The sequence below is a fragment of the Amphibalanus amphitrite genome, unplaced genomic scaffold (genome assembly GCF_019059575.1).
Source record: "Amphibalanus amphitrite isolate SeventyFive unplaced genomic scaffold, NRLGWU_Aamphi_draft 000044F_arrow, whole genome shotgun sequence".
NCBI lineage: Eukaryota > Metazoa > Arthropoda > Thecostraca > Balanomorpha > Balanidae > Amphibalanus > Amphibalanus amphitrite.
This window is the reverse complement of record NW_024881540.1, coordinates 672830-693005: the sequence shown is the minus strand read 5'-3', so window position 1 is coordinate 693005 and position 20176 is coordinate 672830. Positions and strand designations below refer to the sequence as shown.

The 20176-nt window shown below is 45.2% G+C and overlaps 1 protein-coding gene across 8 annotated transcripts in view; it reads right to left on the bottom strand.

The window, feature by feature from the left end:
- Positions 1–20176, bottom strand: part of LOC122377425 (protein retinal degeneration B-like) — a 48628-nt gene that overhangs the window by 18210 nt on the left and 10242 nt on the right. For 4 of the 8 annotated variants that reach the window (XR_006255863.1, XR_006255864.1, XM_043357435.1 and 1 more), the window contains exons 2-9: positions 14792–14991; positions 6510–6636; positions 4848–4980; positions 3903–4106; positions 3575–3714; positions 3152–3269; positions 2566–2835; positions 2084–2197 (exon numbers count right to left, since the gene is read on the bottom strand). Coding sequence is in view for 5 of the 8 variants with exons in the window: in XM_043357435.1 (XP_043213370.1) it covers positions 2084–2197; positions 2566–2835; positions 3152–3269; positions 3575–3714; positions 3903–4106; positions 4848–4980; positions 6510–6587 (1057 nt within the window). In the remaining 3 variants the exon portion in view is untranslated. Of the gene's footprint in view, positions 1–2083; positions 2198–2565; positions 2836–3151; positions 3270–3574; positions 3715–3902; positions 4107–4847; positions 4981–6509; positions 6637–14791; positions 14992–15216; positions 15366–20176 lie in introns of those variants that run through there. The other 4 variants (XR_006255865.1, XM_043357437.1, XM_043357439.1 and 1 more) reach the window with 2 other exon arrangements.

The following is a 20176-nucleotide window of genomic DNA, read 5'->3' as shown; positions in this document are numbered from 1 at the left end:
ATCGTTCTAAATAAGCGCACCCACCCCGCCGCATGCCCCCGCCAGACAGTGTTAGCAACTAGTTAGCCAAGCGGTCAGTTTCGTGACAACCATCACGAGAGCAGCAAGGCGCATGCGTGTCGCGGCACTTTTCTGTTCACTAACTAGGCCATGCCGTGTGTGTTGGCAATAATTCAGATTGTACCTACCCTTGATTGTGGGGATCATAAAACCTAAAAACGGTAAACAAATTCTGTCAGGGGAAGTCAATAGGTCGATAAATCGAAATCTATCTACTGAGTACCTCCTGTCTAATTGGTGTACGCTTACTCTGATAGAACAGTTGACAAAGGACTATAGACAACGCGGCTACAAACTACAGTCTACATGCTACACGGTGGATTTGTCCAGTTGAAACTTGAATGCTTTTTCCGATTAATGAAATGCATATTTCAAAATGGACAAATCATAACACTTATCTTTTCATCACCGAACAAACTAATAGCAACTCTGCAGAAAGTGCGTCTATTAAAATTTGTTTGGGGTTGCTTTGACAGTCCTACTAAGCATTTACGTTCGATTTCACTTTCTTACATGGCTTGGCGTGCCTGCTCTATCGAATTCAGCTTCATTGGCGGGAAACGTCATTCTTCACCTCAAAATTGGAAAAGACGCAATGACTTGTATGATGTGGAATGGGGATACTTTCCACAATGGATTGCTCCCAAATAAGTCAACATTTACCGCATTTGATAGTATGCATGAGGCATCAGCTATCCCGTCGCAAAACCTTTTCCCGAGCGGGTCGCACCAATTTCAGTAGTTCGTTTTCGTCGCACATGCGACGAATTAAAGAAATGAGCGCCAGAGCATATTTACACGCTAAACAATAGAATGGACAAGAATAGACACCATTAGATAACAATGATAGAGCTATGATACACGAGAACAAAATCTGGAAAGAGCTTTGGGTCCGAGTGCGTTCCACGAAATAAGAGGCGACAAATTCGTAGAAGTTCGTTATTTGTAGAGCGGGTGAGTATTACAGACACCTTGGAAAAGTCTGCTAGTTTTTCGTTAGCTCACTACTAATCACCCTTGGTTCTCCATTATTCCAACGAAATTCAGCTAAGCTATGGAGGCGGCAATAAGTGGGAAGTAACTCAAAATCAACCTACGAGTTGATTTAACGCCACAAAACTGAACCTGAAAACATTACAAAGATAATTACAAACTATCGTCAAAGTAGTTAGCAGCCTAACTACTTTAAACTACTTTTGTCAAACTAATGGCGCTCTGTGCCACAGCCGATGCATGGCGATACAATTAGAGGGACACAATGGATTTAAAAGTGAAACACTGAAACTTCATAACTGCTCTCAACATTAAAAATTCAATAGCAATAAAATGGACACCCATTAGCTAAACTATAGTTCGTTTTTTTCAAAAGGACTCTGGCTCCAAGTATGTTTTTCGAAAAAGCACGCGTTTTAGCGAGCAAAACGAGCAAAAACTGAACCTGAGAAACTCGAACGTCGCATTATTTTAACATGTGAAATATTCCCGATGATTTCCATACGTGCGTTTTGGAGCCAGATATGAGAACAGTGGTGACGTCATGCTGTCGAACTTGTATTGCAATGTAAGGTATAACTATTATGGACGAAACCGCTTACTCGATTATAACCTCGGCAACAGTGAAAAACGAAGTTTCCCCCAAATTCGTCAAAACTTTGTCCAATCGTACGGACATTGGGTGCCTGCTGCAACCAGTGACGTCATCATAGTATGCTAATTTTTTAGGACACAATTTCCGGGTACTTACCGTGCACAATTTGAAATCGGATATTTTTTCGGTAAGAAATTCTTGGCCAGACGCTGAAGCTGCCAAAACTCACGTGAGAGCTTCGGTAATGCACTTTGAGCCAGCGTCCTTTTGAAAAAAAACGAACTATAGATGCAAATATAAGATGCACACACAAACAGGTATGCGAATAGACATGGATCAAATGACTAGTTATTCACACTGATATGCGTGACATTTGAATACGTCTTCTATGTATTCTAACCTACACAACTGATAGATACCAGTCACATAGCTTACCTTCGCAGTCAAAGAACTCGTCGTCCGATGAGCCATTGACGGAGTCCCGGCGAATGCTCTCCATACGCCAGTTGCCCAGCTGCGCCTCCAGCTCGGCTTTGCCGGACACAGAGCCTGACGAATGGGGCAAGTCAATGAGATATGGTGGCCGTTGGGGAAAATACATATCGAGCCGGACTCAAATGGAATCGACAGACCTTTACAGGAGCAGCGACTGCATTATCTGTAGGGAGCCTGGTGACGTCCCAAACCGTGTCATGAAGTGTTATTTTTCTAGCTAGAGTTGCTTCATAAAAGAACTATGAAGGCTACAGAACGTGTTGTCGATGATACATAAATGTTTGCTGTTTCGTAAAAAAAAAAAAAAACACTGCAAGTTCTTGCGAGGTGCCCGTAGTCAGCGCTCCAGTCTCCTCCAGGGTTGAAGACCACGGTTACAAAACTCCATATCACGCACCACACCGAACCCCAGCGCGACTCACCGGGCGAATGCAGCGTGAGTCGTGAGCTACTGCGGGACCAGCCCCTGCGGCGCGCGTCGGCGTCCGCGCCCTCTGCGGCGGGCCGGTCGGGCAGGTCGGCCGCGCCGCCGGGCGCCGGCAGCGCCGCCTCCTCAGTGGCGCCGAACTTGCTGGCCAGCAGGCGCTGCGTGTCGGCCTCGATGCGGCGGATGTCGTCGATGGCCAGGCCGTGCCACTCGTCCTGCCACGCCCACGCCTGCCGGTGGGCGCGCAGCATAGTCTTCCTCAGCGCTGCCGGCGAAAACGCAGAGGGCTGGTATAAGCGTTGGGTGAATACGTGAGATTTGGTGACAGAACTCGCCAGGGCGTTGGTAGGTCTGTAAAGCAGACTTTCTCTGATGGCTTTATGCTACAGACCCGGAAGTCGCCAATTACTATATAAAACAAGAACGGCGTCTCTTTCCTTTTCGTCTTCTCACCTGTTCCAAAAATGTTTTGTCATATTCCCTCTACTATTCTACTTTACATCGGTATATGTAACTGACACAGGAGAACGAGTTTATGCTTCTTTCAGAATGGTTTCCGCAAACCATACATCTCTTCTTACCAATATCGTGAATGAACTTTTCGATCTTGCTTTGCATTCCCCAGTAGCGGAATTCGACCTTGCAGAGCTTGTAGGCGCACATGATGGCCTTCCCGTTGGCGAGAGGAGTCTTCTTACCCTGCATCAACACAAAGGCCGTGATAAATAAGGGTTCCCTTTCGATAAACAGATAATAAAGTTAGAGGTTTCACCGAAAAACGCTTGGATTTTGAATTAATTGCGACAAAACACCAAAATAAGCTATTGAAGTATATGACTTGTGGGGGTAGATACGTGTACGCAATGATATCCTTCACCGACCTGAAACTCCCTCAATAAGTGGTGTCACTGACGTCCTGACATTCGCTAAAAAAGTCGCAAGAATTACTGACCTTGCACTCGCCCCAGTAGTCCTGGATCCAGTCATTCGCAAATATTACTGACCTTGCACTCGCCCCAGTAGTCCTGGATCCAGTCATCGTTCAGCGGTCCGCGGCCGGTCCTCTGTGACACGTAGATCCGGGGGTCCTCCTCGCGCAGATAGTCGCCAATGCCCAGCTGGTCTCTCACCACATCAATTAGGTCTGCAGACAAACACGTCGCAAAACAGTCCATCAACACTGGCCACTTCTCCGCCTAATATTCCATTTACCTTAAAATAATATATTTAATCGGTAGCAAACTCCTCTAAGAGACCAAGCATAAAAGCGTAGACCGTGAAACAAACGTATCGAAGCCTGGACGGAACCAGAGAACAGGTCTGATCGCTCACCGACTGTCCTGCCGCTCAGCTCGGCCTTGTTCAGCTGGAACACATTCTCCTGGTGACCGCCGTCGTTGAAGTAGTAGGTCTCGATCTCCAGACTGAACTTCTCCACAAACGGACAGGTGTAGCGCGTCTTGGTGTAGGGGTAGGCGTTCCACGCCTCCTCCTCGACCGTGAGGGCCGACTTGGGGAGCAGGTTTTTGAACCATCCTGCAGGGCACCGTACAACGAGGTTGTCACAATAGGAAACATCCGTGAACAAAACACATTGAAAAGCAATATTAACGGACAGTCGCAAAAGCCATGACAATATGCAATGCATTCAGCATGGTGTTACCTGTAAACCCACGGCAATTTTGAAAGCATTTACATTTACGCCCAGAAACGTTGGCAACCTTGATCTGCACGTCATATTTGATTAACTCATTATGACGTGAGAAAAACTGCGCTCCGACGGATGTAATTCGAGCCCAGCGTGAGCCTGGCGTCTCCAGCTGAGTGCCCTTATTGACGTAACGAGCTTAAACTAGCTTTTTGTTAGCCAGATGGCGCGCTTATTAACATTTCCTGCACAAAGTCTCCTAGCACCAAGCAATCAATGATGTATGAGATGAGATTTAATCTCACCCACTAACAAACTACGAGGAGTTAAATTAGTTTGGTGTGCAGATGACAGGACTGACCTTTGTTTTAGAGGGTCATTCCAAGATACTTGCTGTATTTAAATTACTGATAAATCGAAGACGACCCATGACGGGCGCCCAGTGAAACATGCCGTTGTTCCATGCGTGTTACACTACCGCGCTGAAATTTGTATCATTAATTTTAACAAATAACATTTAAGAATCAATTTGGCATAGAAATGTAAGCGCATACAATATCAGTAATAACTAGAATCGCCAAAGAACCTCTCGGCTCATCCAAACGAGCGAGTATGCACCGGCAGCTCACCGGGCAGATGGCTGCCGACGTGGTAGATTTTGTGGGTGTACTGTCCGTTGCCGCCGGGCCCGTCCTGGTACGGCTCGTTGACGAGGATCTCCACGCCGCTGCCCTCGCCGTGAGTCTCATCCCGACTCTTTTTCTGTAACAAAATACGCCGTAGATTGTCGGATCGGGAGATTATGACGCACGTAACGGTATGTGAAGACTGGTTCTGAGATTATTCAAAGGTTACCATTATGGTGGTAAGGTATCAGTATCAGACATGTCTTATCAATGACGAAAAAAAAAATGCAGCCAAGCAGATACTATTTTCTTTATCGTGAAGCACTGGCCCAATCACGGCTCGCCCACAGGAATACGTATCATAAAACGTCGCGAGCTGGTGACCAAGATAGCTTGACTAATAAAAGCCTGCCTTCAGTAATGGAACCATTCGGCCCCCGCCGAAGTTAGTTGGTAGCACTGCTGCTCCACGGCGTACATTTCCTACCAGCCCATAGGGTTTACATGTTAAATGGCCTGTTTTCGGCGAGCGATATCTCGGTCAACCTTTGAAGGAATCAATGGTTCTTAGTCTCAAATGATAGATCGATGAATTTTCTTTCGACAATTCCTCTACCATTTTTCACGAAACCCAGCCGATCTTCTACGGCGTACAGGGTAAAGATTTCTCTGCACGCCAGCACCCGCGATCCGGCTCTCCGATCGTCGGCGCGCGGTCCCCGGTAGCGCAGTCGGCAGCGTATCGGGCTACGGATCTGAGGGTCGTGAGTTCGATTCCTGGGAGCGCCGCGTGATTTCGACTAGAATTGAATGATGTAGATTCTTGAATGTTTGCATAATCAATTATTAATAGCTAATTGAATGTATCTGCCCACTAATCGGCCCCTAAAACCTGTTATTTAAGAAATTTAATAAATGAATGTCACGTGCGCGTCACGACTGTCAACCATAAGCGCTACCATATTCTAGTTTGAACTAAGTTTTTGCTAGTCCCGACCACATATAGTAGGTTTTCTAGTAGTTATACTAGAAATTCCTACCAAAGTTCGTCCTACCCTTCACTCAATATACCCAGGGAACCATTGACCTATAATAAGTACTTATTATAGGTCAATGAATGGAACCATGAGTCATTGTGCAATGGAAATCCTCACTTTTCAGCCAAACGTATCCGCTGACTGTTCTTCCCACCCACGGAAAAAGCATAGCGTCTTTCTCAAAGATAAGAGTGAGCGTGTATTGTGTCTCAAGTGATGAGTGTGTAATGTAAAGGTGCAATCGAGAAGGTGAGAATCGCCGATGTTCAAGAAATTAAAATACCAAACAAAAATGAACCCTTGAGCCTAGCCTGGACAAACCGCGTTTGCGCGTATGCGTTTGGGGACCAAACTGCATGGGCGCTAAGTCATATTATAAGTGGGCAGAATTATCGCACTTCAGTAAATTTTTGCCAACGATTACGGAGCGTGCATAGATGCCAATTTACTAGTCATCACTCGGTCACCCCGTAACCAGAGGTTATGATAGATAAAATCATAGAAATAAAGATGCAACACTGATACGATGAAGGATGGGACAGATGATGATGATGATGAATTGGGGTTTTTGGGCGCCCGGACTACAGTGGTCATCGGCGCCCAAGGATGGGACAGATTCGGTACTCACCGCTATCATGTAAAGCTGTGCAATCCTGTACTCCTCGACCGTCAGCGGCAGTGGTATTCTGTACTCCTTGACTAGCATGGTGGCCGGTTAGCGGAGCCACCGGGGGAGCGCACACCTCCGGCCGCTGCTGGCGGCAGACAGACGGACGGAGCGGTCACCAGCGCGGCAGGGCACAGACACCAGTCACGCGACGGGCGGAGCCGGCAGAAGCACCGCGGCGGCGGCCGTAACGCTGCGCACGCAGCCCTGTCGCCCGACACCTGACACCTGACCGCCCCGGGCGGTGTCAGACGCGACAGGTCGACCGGGCGCGCCCTGACAGACCACGGGGACACACTATCGTCTGAGCCGGTACGCGGTGACTCGTAATATTATCGGCAGTACAGATAGGATCTCGCACATATGAAATGTCACACACTTGGGATTAGGCATCCTTGTGCCTATCAGTACAGAGATAAAATAGGTATGAATCAAGTAGCAGGCATGCGATGGATTTAAGATAATGAATACTAGTTGCGCAAAGAAATGGAAGTCGGAGAACGTAACTACATATAAAAAGCATAATATGTAGGTATATAAGACAGTCCCCGTTCTGTGGGATTCGGTGTCGCTCCGTCAGAGCGGCAGACCACCCGTCCGACCGGCTTCTAATCCGATTTCGGCTCGGGGCCCACGAAGCCGAAGGGCGGTATCGATCTGCGAAGCACCTCCTCAGTGCCTGGCCAGTGTCCATCACAGCTGCAGTGTAGATCATAGTGTATGGGCGAGGGTCATATAGCGGTATACAGCAGACGTATTGGTATCAATTACATGAACTGCCATGTTACGCTGGAGTAACTCGTTTATACCTACCATACAGTAGGTACTTCATCTTATCTATGTTGTTGGGTACCTATTTACGATAAATTTAGATGACTTCGTTAGAGTCATAATCATAGTATCATCTGGTCAACCTTCCTATCCTACATAAATTCGTAGTCAAAACTGCGTGGCGATTAGAATTGCAACGGCTTTTGGGTCAGACTTTGAAGGAGTTAACAACTTTTTCGATCGAAATAGCGCAAAGCTGGGCATACCATTCAAATTTTCGGAACGTCCGCTATTCACGCTGAAATCATAATAAGACTGCTTTTTACGGAGCGAGCGAAGCGAGCGTAGTCTTTCCTTAGATTAACCCTATTCCTGGCGGGGGGGGGGGCCTCAGGAGCCCCCCCCCCTGAGGTTTTTTGGTTATATCTCCCAAACGCTTTGAGCTAGGAAGCTCAAATTTTCTGACTTTTTCTAAAAGGCTTTTACGCAACATTTCTGAAAATTTTGAGTTGATCTGACCTCAGGTCAGGTCACCAGAGGGCAGAGGCGGTTTGGTGACCCTACCTCAGAAAAGTTTGCAATCACGCCAGAGCTAGAGTTTTTGACCGATCAATTTCTTCTCTTCAGGCTTTAGTGAGGGTACCAGTATGTGCAATTTGTATATCTCAGAATTTTCATATCTGTGACCTGAGGTCAGGCCAGACTCGTGACCTTTACATTGCAAGCCTATGGGAAAATATTGAAACGCCTCCTGCTTCGTGTAAACGAGTCAAAACCACCCAGTTCTTTCAGTATTATGGAAGATTATCTCATCGGTGATGATCCTGGTGCCGCTAATTGACAGGGGCACCGGCAAAGGTCATCTGAGGTCATGTGACGTCATAAATCGTTTTTCTGTCAATAAATCACGACATGATGGTGCTAAAGACTTGTAAGTGGTACCAAACTGCTCGCCTGGTCAAGGCGCGTCGTTTGGTATGCAGCATGACCATACCCCACAACCTCATTGATGAATGACCTGACCTTGACCTCAGGTCAAATTTTAAATTGACCTGTGAAGGTCATCACATACTTATTTCGCATCGCCTCGGCGAGAGCAACAAAAAATGTATTGGTTTTATGTCTCTATGTTTCTTAGTTTAAAAGTTATATAGGTAACTAATTCCAAAACATTTTATCGTTGATGACCACTGGTGACCTCAATATTGACCTGACCTGAAAATGTTTTATGTAAAAGTTGTAGATCTTTAAACGACCTATCAAACACCGTTCGCCGTTTGTCGCTGCGATGTGTAGTTTTTGAGATCTGAAGGGGGGGGGGGGCCGAATCGGCCCCCCCGCCAGTTTCTTGTCCCGGCGGAGCCCGCCAGGAATAGGGTTAAAGGGACCCTCCCACCAGGGTTGTGCTTGACTCATGAGTCGAGTCAAAAGTTTGACTCAACTCTGACTCAAATGAGTCAGATTTGAGTCGAGTCGGATAAATTTTTGAGCTGTTGAGTTGAGTCAGAGTTGAGTCGGATAAAAATATTAAGGCGTTGAGTTGAGTCAGAGTTGAGTCAGTAAAATAACTTTTGACATTGAGTTGAGTCAAACATTTAGGAACATGAGTCAGCTGACTCAACTTTCCAGAAACAAGCTTTTCATTCCCCACCCCCGCTTCCCTGGCCCTGTTGCCAGACTTTTTCACCCCCCTCCCCCCGCTCAACAGCTTTTTTTATCTGAGTCAATTTTGAGTCAAATCACTTGACTCAACAAAAAATTTGAGTCAAGTTTGAGTCGACTCATATTTTCATTGAGCCGCTTGAGTCATGAGTCGAGTCAAGGGAAAAAATCAGCTCCTTGTTTGAGTCAGAGTTGAGTCAGGGCTTTCTGAGGTTGAATGCTGAGTCGAGTCGGCAAGTTTTTTTGAGTCGAGCACAACCCTGCCTCCCACCTTCAAAAAAGTTAATGAATTGGCATGAAAGTGATGTCGCTCGGTTCAGAAAGAGCAAAAACGAATATCTACCAAATTTCATCGAAAAATATTCACCGGTTTTCAAGATATTAGACTTTTACTTTTGTTTACTTTTTGGGATCTCCGCTGTTCCTAGCGACTTTATTTGAAAGTGCGGCATTTGTTGCGCGCAAAGCAGCATATACCGCCGCGTGCTACAAAACGTTTTAGTCAAACATTTAACGGACGTTCGAAAGCCTGATGACGTCATCATATTCCCGTAATGGTTAAGAGATAGGGACCACGCTGGTCCCACCCTGCAAGTAAAGGGAAGAAATTTCTTGAACACCATAAAGCTGCGGGGGTTGCGACCAGGATAAATGGTGGTTTCTGAGCCTGGCCGCAAACTTGGCTATCTCAACTCAAAACTAATGTTAAAGGTAGACTGCCACCTTTTTTCCACAAAACGGTTTTCACTAGAGCTGAGCCACCTATGTCCCAGACTGAAGTCGGTTTTCCGAAATTCGAACCCGTTTGCGAGAAATCGGAGACCAAAGTTCAGTTTGATGCCATTTTTTTAGTCCAAGAAAACCGACATCTCTACTGTTTATCGATAACTTTGAAACATGAATTTTCTTATCTTTTGGTAAATATATGTCAAAACTTTGATTGTTTCGAGATCAGAGAAGAATTTTGGAGAGTCAAAATAAAAGTTAAACTTATATATTCAGTAGTTCATTTTTTCCAAAAAAGTGTGGGAAATGGGGTTTAACATGGGCCAGACCCATATTCCAAATGAGCCATGATTTTTAAATGTTTTACGAACTTAAATGCAAAATAAATTAAACATGGCCAATTTCTTATGAAATCATATATTAGTAAATCATAAAATACCTTACTTTTTCAAATAAAATGTAATAATCTTATGACCTTGAAGTCTAGTGATGTGTAAACATTGTCGCTAGACATTAACCGATTGATAATTGCATGATAATCGACAATTTTTTTCGCGATTCACGTGATGATACTTTGTCAGGTGAATTCAAAAATTTTGTTTTGTCCAGGGAATAAATCATAGGCCGATCTGAGAAAACTTTTTGAAGGTGGCAGTCTTCCTTTAAGGTGGGAGGGTCCCTTTAACGGAAATTTCTGAGTATGAGCGGCCGGCCGGCCGGCCGGCCGGCCGTGCGGACGCTTTTGCGAGGCTTATATCTCAGCAACCACTTGACCGATTTACACGGGGTAATTTTTGTAGGGTAGCTTCATTCCTTCTACCAAGTATTGGACTATTCCCGATGCATGCGGGTGACCCCATATGCACGGCCACGCGCAAAACGAAGAGGTGTCAGTTTTATAATTGTTGCAATATCTCGGTAACTACTCGGGCGATTGCGCTGAAAGTTGGCATGTAGGTAGGCACCCACTAGGCACTGCATATCCATGTGCCAGAGTTGGGGTGCTGCTGCACGTGCGCACGTGCAGGGGTCGTTTCCAGATCTCGAGAACGGCTGGACCGATGGCGCTCAAATTTGGTACACGGTTAGGGACCAGTTAGTAGGGTGCCGTGCACAAGTCAGTTGGGACCCATTCTGCACGTGCGCACGTGCAGGGTGCCGCTTCCAGATCTCGAGAACGGCTGGGCCGATTGTGCTCAAATTTGGCACATCGCTAGAGACCGGTTAGTAGGGTGCCGTGCACAAGTCAGTTGGAGGTACCCCCTCGAAATTTCGCACGTGCAAGGCTCACCCTCTCGCTCGCTCCGTTAGTCGCCCCAAAAGGCGCTATACTGGTTTATATTGGAGCAAAATCACCTGGTGGTATTACCAATTGTTCACACTTCACCTTGGTCCTTGGTGGAACGTCGGGAGGGAGATCAAAATGGCAACGATCTAATTTTACGAATGCACAGAAAACCACGGCACGTATCACCGCGAAAATGGGCTAAGCTTGTAACACATCCATTTTAGATACACTGTAGAAAGTTTGACCGCAGTTGACCTAGGGTTAGATCATAAGGTCAAGTTACGGGACCCTACATTACATCTAAAAAATTGCGATCGTGTCGACCCTAGAGCTTATTTCCTACAACATTAAAACTAGCTGAGGCTAAATAAAAGTACAAGTGCCAGCAACTCGTATATCTCGGATTTCGTACATCTGTGACCAGGGATACGGCTCAATTCACCTCATCATTGTAAAATAATATATAAGTAAAGGAAAACCTTTCACTTTCGACAAGTGAGCGAATACCTCTTCATATTTTCAGTCAGGACATATCAGCCTATATGTAATGGCTGATATGTAGCTGACGCCCAGCAGTCACTCGATAGGTCATAGTAGGCCAGGTAACGTCGACAGCGTTTTTTTTTTTTACAATAACATGACAGAAGCATGCGAGGGCGATGAATCACCTGTGATATGTTCAAAAGACCAAAGTTTTCACATACCTATACGGGAAAGACATACGTAACGTATACGGAAAGTTAAGTGTGCTATAAATGACTGCGATGCGCGCCGCCGTTTTTTATGTCGGTGAACAACTGGAGGAGCTTTATTGTGGGACAGTAACGGACGTAAACACCCCCCCCCCCTACACGGCGCGTGATATGCTTCGCGACAGATAAGGCTTAAAATCCTGCGCTGAGCAGGCACAGCTATTTAAATGTCAGTAGCACGGACTTTTGCTTTGTGTTTGTTATGCTTAGACCTATGCAGTAATGCAGTATGCATTCCGTGTCCTATGTACATAGGTAGAGGTGTATGGCTTTAGACAGATATGTGTATACGAAAACACATGATCCGTAGGTATATCATATCCATCTTGATCTGTATCTCATACGGTATCAACAGCCCAATGGTTGATACCACTACCTATGTTCAATGTTCATATTATTTTATGTAATGGTAAAATGACTTTCATTTTCTGTAAATGAATGATTAGCTAAAAACACTAATAACTGGTAAGAACACTAACAATGATGCATATTTACGTCTGGACAACGAGTTGCGTTGGAGAGGCCGGAAATAGTGGCGATTTCAGGACCGCAAGAATGGACCGTCATTGTAATGATTCTTTTTTAAACCGCGCACTGTTTTCGGCCGGAATTTAATAGTTACTACAAAATATTTTGTAATTACGTTTCCACCAACGATAAATGCCATCAGGGCTAAATTTTTACTACTTTTGCATTTTGTCAAGAAGCATATAGTGCTGTTATATTGCAGTTTTAGCGCGTTTGTTACAAAATATGAAGCGAAAATTCATCCCTGCGTATAGTTACAGGAGCCCAATGCACCACAAATATCAAGGCTCTTCACGCAGAATGTAATATTCCTCTTCTCTCTCACCGCCGTAAACTCCAACTCCTTCGCTTCTATGCGCGCACTTTCTTGTCCCCTTATTCGCCTTCGCACCGCATTGTCTCCAATCGATATACGGACGACCCTCCCACAACGGCCCAACTCAAATACCCGATAATCGCCTATCGCATAGAAAGGACACTCAGTGATTTCCAGTTGGATTTTCCATCTATTTTTCATCGGCCACCCATCTCTTCTTTCTTTCTGCCAGCCATAGAGAATATTGCATTCCTGTACGCAGAGGCAAAATCAAAAGTCACAAAAGAAGAAAGCATTCAACTTTTCTATGAGCATAAAGAAGAACATAAAGACTATGCATACATATATACAGATGGTTCAGTTTGTGACGGGAGGACGGCAGCCGCTGTCACATCTGACCATCATAACAAAACAAGTAGGCTACACGACGACCATAGCATATTTAGTGCTGAGTTGATAGCCATTCACTCAGCACTCAAATATGTCTCATCGAAAAGAGTTCCTTGGTGGAAGATTACCCTCAGTACTTTTTATCCCAGCCCTGTGAAGAAAACTAATACTTCTAAGCTCTGAGTCACTGCTGGCCATCCACAGGAAGAAATGCTGAGACTGAGAGCTTTGCCATTGTATATTGGACCAAACAATCACTATCACGAATGACTATGAACACATTATATGATCACATCGTTGCATGGATTGTCACATTGACAATTTTATAACAATCCTTTTTTCAAGAAATACAGTAATGATTAACAACAAAATCATCATAAAGTGGATTTAGTGATCCAAGCTTTCTCCTCCAGTAGCAATGGAATGATCGCATGTTTCATTTACCAGACACTGAGTACCTGATGCACATTACAATCTGCATAGCATCTATAAAGCATAGTACAGCTGCCAAAGTCCATTCATTCTAGATTTTTAACTTGATAGTGCACTAATTTATCTTCCTGTCGTAAGTTATCATTCAATATTCATACCAATACATCAATATGCGTAGTGCGCTCATCAGTCAACATTTTCTGGCATGATCCTGCTCAGCGCGCTCTTCAGTATTGCTCCAAGATCTGCAATATTATAGCTTGTTTTCGGCCAATAAGCTCTTTTAATTTTACTTTTTCTTGCTGATATATGAGCCCGTTTAACTTGCGTTTATCAACCAAAATTTCATAAAATTTCATAACTTCAAGTTCAACTTGATATTGATATTGCTCAATGCTCAGGAGTCAGGACCTCTGTCAGCCTCTTGGATACTTCGGATTGTAATCAGTCACATGCTTCTTAAATATGATATAAGTCAATCTTAAGGGATTCAAAAATCCAACAAAACGACGTACAAGAGTACGGAAACCACCAGATAAACTTAAAAAGCGCTTTGGAATAGAGCCAAGTCGTGCTCCATTTGTTTGTTTACAATGATTGTAGTGCTGATGTATTTTTAGGACTCTGAAGGTCGGCTTATAAAAAATGAAACGTTTTTACAAAAGTTGTAAGGCAAGTAATATTTATCTGAAAGAACTAAAATATTCAAAAGCCAAACACTATGAAATACATGAATCGGAACGAAAAAGTAACCCAAAAATCCAGCCTCATCACCGGCTCCTAAAACTGCAACAAAATCAGCACTTTTCCCCGCAACTCGTTGTCCAGACGTAAATATGCAACAATGATGATTGACAAAGTCGCACAGTCGGAACGGAAGACTGCAATACCTACGCGCGGAACTTACGGCACGATTGATTTTTAACGCCACAGCCGCGATGGCGGAGGCCTTCACCGACGTAAACAATGCCACACGGGCCTCCATGGAATCTTGCACTGCATAGTTTCGGATCTAGTCATTTCAAATAGTTTAGAGTGTTATACTGGAGCAAACGCCGGAGTTGTATCAAATCGTGCATCCATGCCAATATGCAATTCCCCCGTTACTGAATCACTCATATAGCAGCTAAACTCCGCATCTTTGCAAAATTTTAAAATGTTCCAGTTAAAAAACAAAACATTGGTATGAAACAAATATCAAACATCATTCAAATCGATCGATATCATTTTATACCTAGCCAAATATGGTGTTCACTGTTTGTTGACATACCTACTAATTACAATAAATTTCATACCGGTAATTCCTCAACGAATATCGTCCGCATATGAAGCATAATACAAAGATGTGTGTGGAATCAAACACCACAGCAGTCCTCACCTGAATTCACTGCCGAGTCCAGTCCGGTGGTCGGGCTGCAGAGGTCGGCTCGGTGCGCGCGCTCGACGGACGGCCCCGGCCGGATCGGAGGCCCAGCGACGATCAATGATGGCCGGCGGCCAGAGGCGCGTGCGCCGCCACCGTCAGCCGCGTCCCGACCGACTGGCCCCGGCGCTCCCCCGGCCAGGCCGCGGCCATCGCTGACAAAAACACGTGTTGATCGTCAGCAACACCGTTCCAACACATCAGGAAACGTAGATAAGTCAGCGTAATTGTTAAAGGAAAGTGACTTATCTTTTCGACAGCGCATTTTTCGAATACAATGGCAAATATAGCCAATATAAATTAGCTAACAGAAAACAGTCGATGACCCTTATGCGGTATTCCAGTACTTCGGTAGACGGCAACCTAAATACTTAACTCACATTTCAATTCACTTCACTCGGAATCGGAATCGGAGTCGGAATCAGAAAGGTCAGTCACAGCGGAACGTGTTCACCTGGTCGCTTCAACAATCTCAATATCACTATCGCTGCGCAACAATTACGTTCTTCCCTAGACGCACTGAATACCATTAACCAGGGCTGCGGAGTCGATGGATTTACGGCGACTCCGACTCCGACTCTGACTCCGACTTTCAAAAACCAGCTCCGACTCCGACTCCGACTCCGGGCAGAATTGTCGACTCCGACCGACTCCAACTCCCGACTCCGACTCCGCAGACCTAGCAGGGCTGCGGAGTCGACAGATTTTCGGTGACACCGACTCCGACTCCGGCTCGGGTTTCTAAAATCGACTCCGACTCCGACTCCGACTCCGGTCACAACTGTCGACTCCGACCGGCTCCGACTCCGACTCCGACTCCGACTCCGCAGCCCTGCCATTAACTTCAATGCCAATAATGTGTACCGTATACACATAAAAACGATTAAAAGAAAACAGCAATAACACAACGGCAGCCCCCACCACCACCCTCCGCCCCGTCCCGGTGCGAACTGGCCCGCGGCGCCGGTGCCGCTCCTGGCCGGCCGCGGTCACCTGACCCGCCCCGGGGCGCCGACCGGTCGGGACAGGCGTCAGCCGGCCAGCCCGTCAGCTGAGGCGCGTCTGTCTCGTCCTGCTTCTCCGTCTTCGCATTGTCACGCGCACGGAGAGGGGGAGGGACAATGACCAGGGATACCCAGAGTAAATGCGCATTACAAACGAATCACAATGATGAGCCAATAGGAAACTACGTTCCTGATACGCATTTACTTGCTCATGCAACCTCAGTTAACCCGGCAGGCGGTGGGCCTACCAGCCACCTTCCGCGCGGTGGGAGGGGGGGCATTTTTTTGCCCCCCCCCCCCGTATCTCCGAAACTACTGGACGGATCCGGAAAATTCAAACGGCGTTCGATAGCCCTGTCAAATTTGTCGAAGGAAACCAAATTTCATTGACCTCGGGGTCACCGATGACGTCACAGGTCAGGTCAAAGATAAAATGTTTCACCGTTCACGGAGCTTCTAGGGAAACCGCTATAACACCGAGTAAAACGCATTTTGTCGAAAATCAGCGATAAGGCGTCAGTTGTCTAGTACATATGTTGCTATTAGAGGTCACTGGTCATACCAGGTCAGGTCACAGGTCAGGTCACCAAAGGTCACCAAGGGTCACCACATGAGCCCAACTAGGGGAAAGTGGGGTAAGACGGTCAGGGTAGGTAAGACGGGCACCCCTTCTGCAGACCAAACCAATAGCGCTACGAGCAAGAAAAGTTAGGACCAGAATTGCCTTTCCCACTACACACCACCATTCAAGTCTGGTGAATTTGTGTTCAGTCGATAATCTTTTATTTTGATTTCTTTAAAACACTCATTTCATTGAAAACATCCATAATGTATTGTGCAAGCTTTTGTGTACAGCACTATAGAGTTAAAAACTCGCAATCACTTGTGGTACACTCATATGCCAACAGTGTTCATTTACGGCGGATTTGCTTTGTCTGCATCAAATTGTCCACAGCGAAAAATCGTGCTGAACTTCTGACATTGAGTTTGGGGTAAGACGGGCAACTATGAACCCAATGGGTCTGTAATGGTGAAAATATTTTTGTTGCTGTAGGAAAAAAGAAGCATTTCTAATAAGAATATGTTCGATTCCGATACTCACAGACATGTTAGCAATATTCCTTCGGCACAGTTTATTCTCGAATAATGAATGTGAAAAACGGTTCTACATGGCTTCTGAACTAGGGCCTATATAGGAGCATACGCCTTCTGCACGAATCTCGTATACTGCCATTTCCGAAGCACTTGAGACCAACGAGCGACTGTATAAATGCGGCTAATCTCGGGCATTTGTTGCGAGCTGCGCTGATCGGTGAAAGAAGCTGGCCGTCTTGCCCTACCCATGTGACCGTCTTACCCCATGGGGTGGGGTAAGACGGGTTTTTGCAAGGTTTTGCAAAAATAGCTGCAGTTTATTTGTTGAATCAGGTCTAAGTCTCATCTTCTGGCAAATGAAAGTAAAATGTCTGAAAAAGGTTTTCACCCAGTTTCCCGTTTCTATGATGTTTCTAACCGGCCGAAAAATGGCTCCAAAGTTAAGGTGCCCGTCTTACCCCACTTTCCCCTACTAAGGTTATGCGATGCATGTTTTATAACCAGTTTTTCATTTCCAACTCAATGGTGTTGGTTATAAGACCATCAGGTACGGTTTAGGTCACTTTCTGGTGAAGGTCAGGTCAAGGTCAGGTAAAAAAGGTCAAATTTCAAAGTTGATATTTTTGCATAAAATGGGTATCGATTCGATGCAGCTCGTCACGGGGAGTCTAATGGTGGTCTTTGTTTTGCGCTACGAGGTCTAGAATTGCTAAAAATTGAGTTTAAAAATTTGATGTCATCAATTTTGAACAGTTTTTTTTTTCGCTATAACTTGGCCAAAAAAGAGGTATCGATCTCAAATTTGGTATGTAGATAGAAGGCGGTAGGGACTATCACATATAGGGGAGAGTGGGGCACATTCGTGGATGGGGCACATTCGTTTTCAGCAGTTTATGGGAACACGAGTGACTGCACGAGCTCAAGGTAAATTATGGAAATATGTCTATCATTGCCGCCCTTCGTTCACCGTAGAAGACAACAGTGTACCTGCTGTCATGCTTGATAAAAACGCAAATTTGTAATATTCGTGAGCTTTCCAAACTTTTCTCATATCATCCATTTTCGTGATCCTGACTCGGAAATGTGGTTCAGCTTTTCAAAATTGGGGGTGAAGAAGCCCACTCTATTCACGGAACTGCTGCAAACTTGTTTGTTGAAAAAGTGTCATTTTTTCAAAAAGAAATTTTGAAATATATTACTAATAACGTTGTGGGGCAGGTTCGTGTACGCACTGCCTGGGGGCACATTCGTGCATATTTTTTTAGTTTTTGCGATTTATGACTTTATCTGTAGTAGGTTTCTCTAATGACGCTCGCCTGACTCAGTCTCGACTGCTTGCGACGTCGTGACGAGCAATTCACGCGAACTTGGCGAGGTCACGGAGGCCGGCAGTTGGCACATTCTTGTTGGCCAGCCCATTCTTTCTACATTTGTTGTGCAATGCATTCTTGTCGAAAGGAATCAAGTGAAATGACCCCCTGCCAATTTCCTTTGGTAAATTTCTGGTAATGCCCGGTAATTTCTCGAATTTTGCCGGGTGAACGGAAGTGCCCCATCTCTTGAACGAATGTGCCCCATAGGTGGGGCAGTTTCGTACAAATGTTCAGAGTTAATAAAAGTCATTTTTTCTAATGGAAGCAATAATTTTATAGGATAACTTTTAAAGAGGAAAACTATCTGCAATAGTTCCTTTCCATACTACAATCAACAATTTTGCCATTGCACTAACCAAAGAACAGATATATGGGTTTATCCATTTTTTGCACGAATGTGCCCCACTCTCCCCTATTCCGGTTTTTTCGAAATTCAAAGAACTTTTTGGATTTTTTTGGCTATTATATTCAAAAATCTATTTTTTGATTTTTGGGGGTCAAAATCCAAAAAATTCGAAAAACCGAAATAGCAGTTTTGTAGCCCTTTTAATTCCACACCTTTTATGTCTGAAACATTTTTCTGTATCTCTAAAGCTGTAGGTCTGACAGCTCTTCCCGCGAAACCTTTTTTTGGGTCGAAAATGGCAAAAATGACGTCACTCTGACGTCATAAGCGGCCAACCTATCAGAGCCTTTGGAAAAAATTTTTGGTCACCATGTGCGCTAGCTGCTCCCGGGAGGGTACTGAAAGTTTGGTGATGATCGGCGCAGCGGTTCTCGAGATATATTGAAAAAACTAAAGGGGGGCAAAAAATGCCCCCCCCCCCAACCGCCTGGAAGGTTAAAGTAAAACGGACGGGGCTGATACTTTCCAGCGGATAGGCGCTCTTATCTTAACCCTCGCGCTTATGGGGGGGGGGGTCGAACGGACCCCCTCGGTTTTTTGCGAATAACTCGCGTAAAAAGCGGCCAATCGCGACGAAACATTCAGTACCCAAAGTTAATCAATTTAACACCTACCCAGAAATCTTCATGACCCTGACCCAAATGATCTTTGACCTGTGACCTATTTCTCGAGACCATGTTTGACCGAAATCGCGATTCGTCGTATGTCGGCTCATATAGTATTATCCGCGCGTTTGCAGTCTTTTTTGTGTGGATTTAAACGTTCAAACATCGACACCTCTTTTTCTAAACCCCACATTTGTCCTCCGGTGAATTTCAGACAAGTTGGTTAGAGACCTTCAAAAAAGGTATAATCACTCGATTTTTCTCAAATTTGTCTGTCTTGGCAGATAAAGCAATACCAGAACAGGCCTACGAACACACATATTTGATCAGGATCGGACGATTGGACACTTTTAAAAGGAGATCTTTCGTGCCTCCCGGAAATTCACGGGAGAGCAGATGTGGGGTTTAACAAAAAAAAAGGTGTCGACATGTGCAATGGTGCTGGTCTAATGCATTTTGGTGGGTGACAGTCGTCAACTGAAGGTCAGGCCAGGTTAGGTCACTGACCTTCGATGACCTCGGTTCAATTTTTCAAGTTTTACATGTTCCTAAGCGAGATCTGGAACATGCCTTCTTAAAGGTAGTGTGCCAGCTTTCCTGGACCGTATGGAGTTAATGGCCCAGATAAGGAGAACCGGATTTTTAGAACTTATCCATACCTTCAAAACTCATGGATGATGGAAACGTCTTAAATTCTTCAAATTTTGAGTACCCCAGTGCGAAATTCGCCCCGACGCACACTGGTCGGAAACGCTCCAGCGAGAGGCCAGCGGCCTTTCCGCAAAAGTTTTTTGCTTGTTATTCCACAACTAGTGAAGCAAACTTCATAAAACTTTGCATACCTTCTCTGTCATATG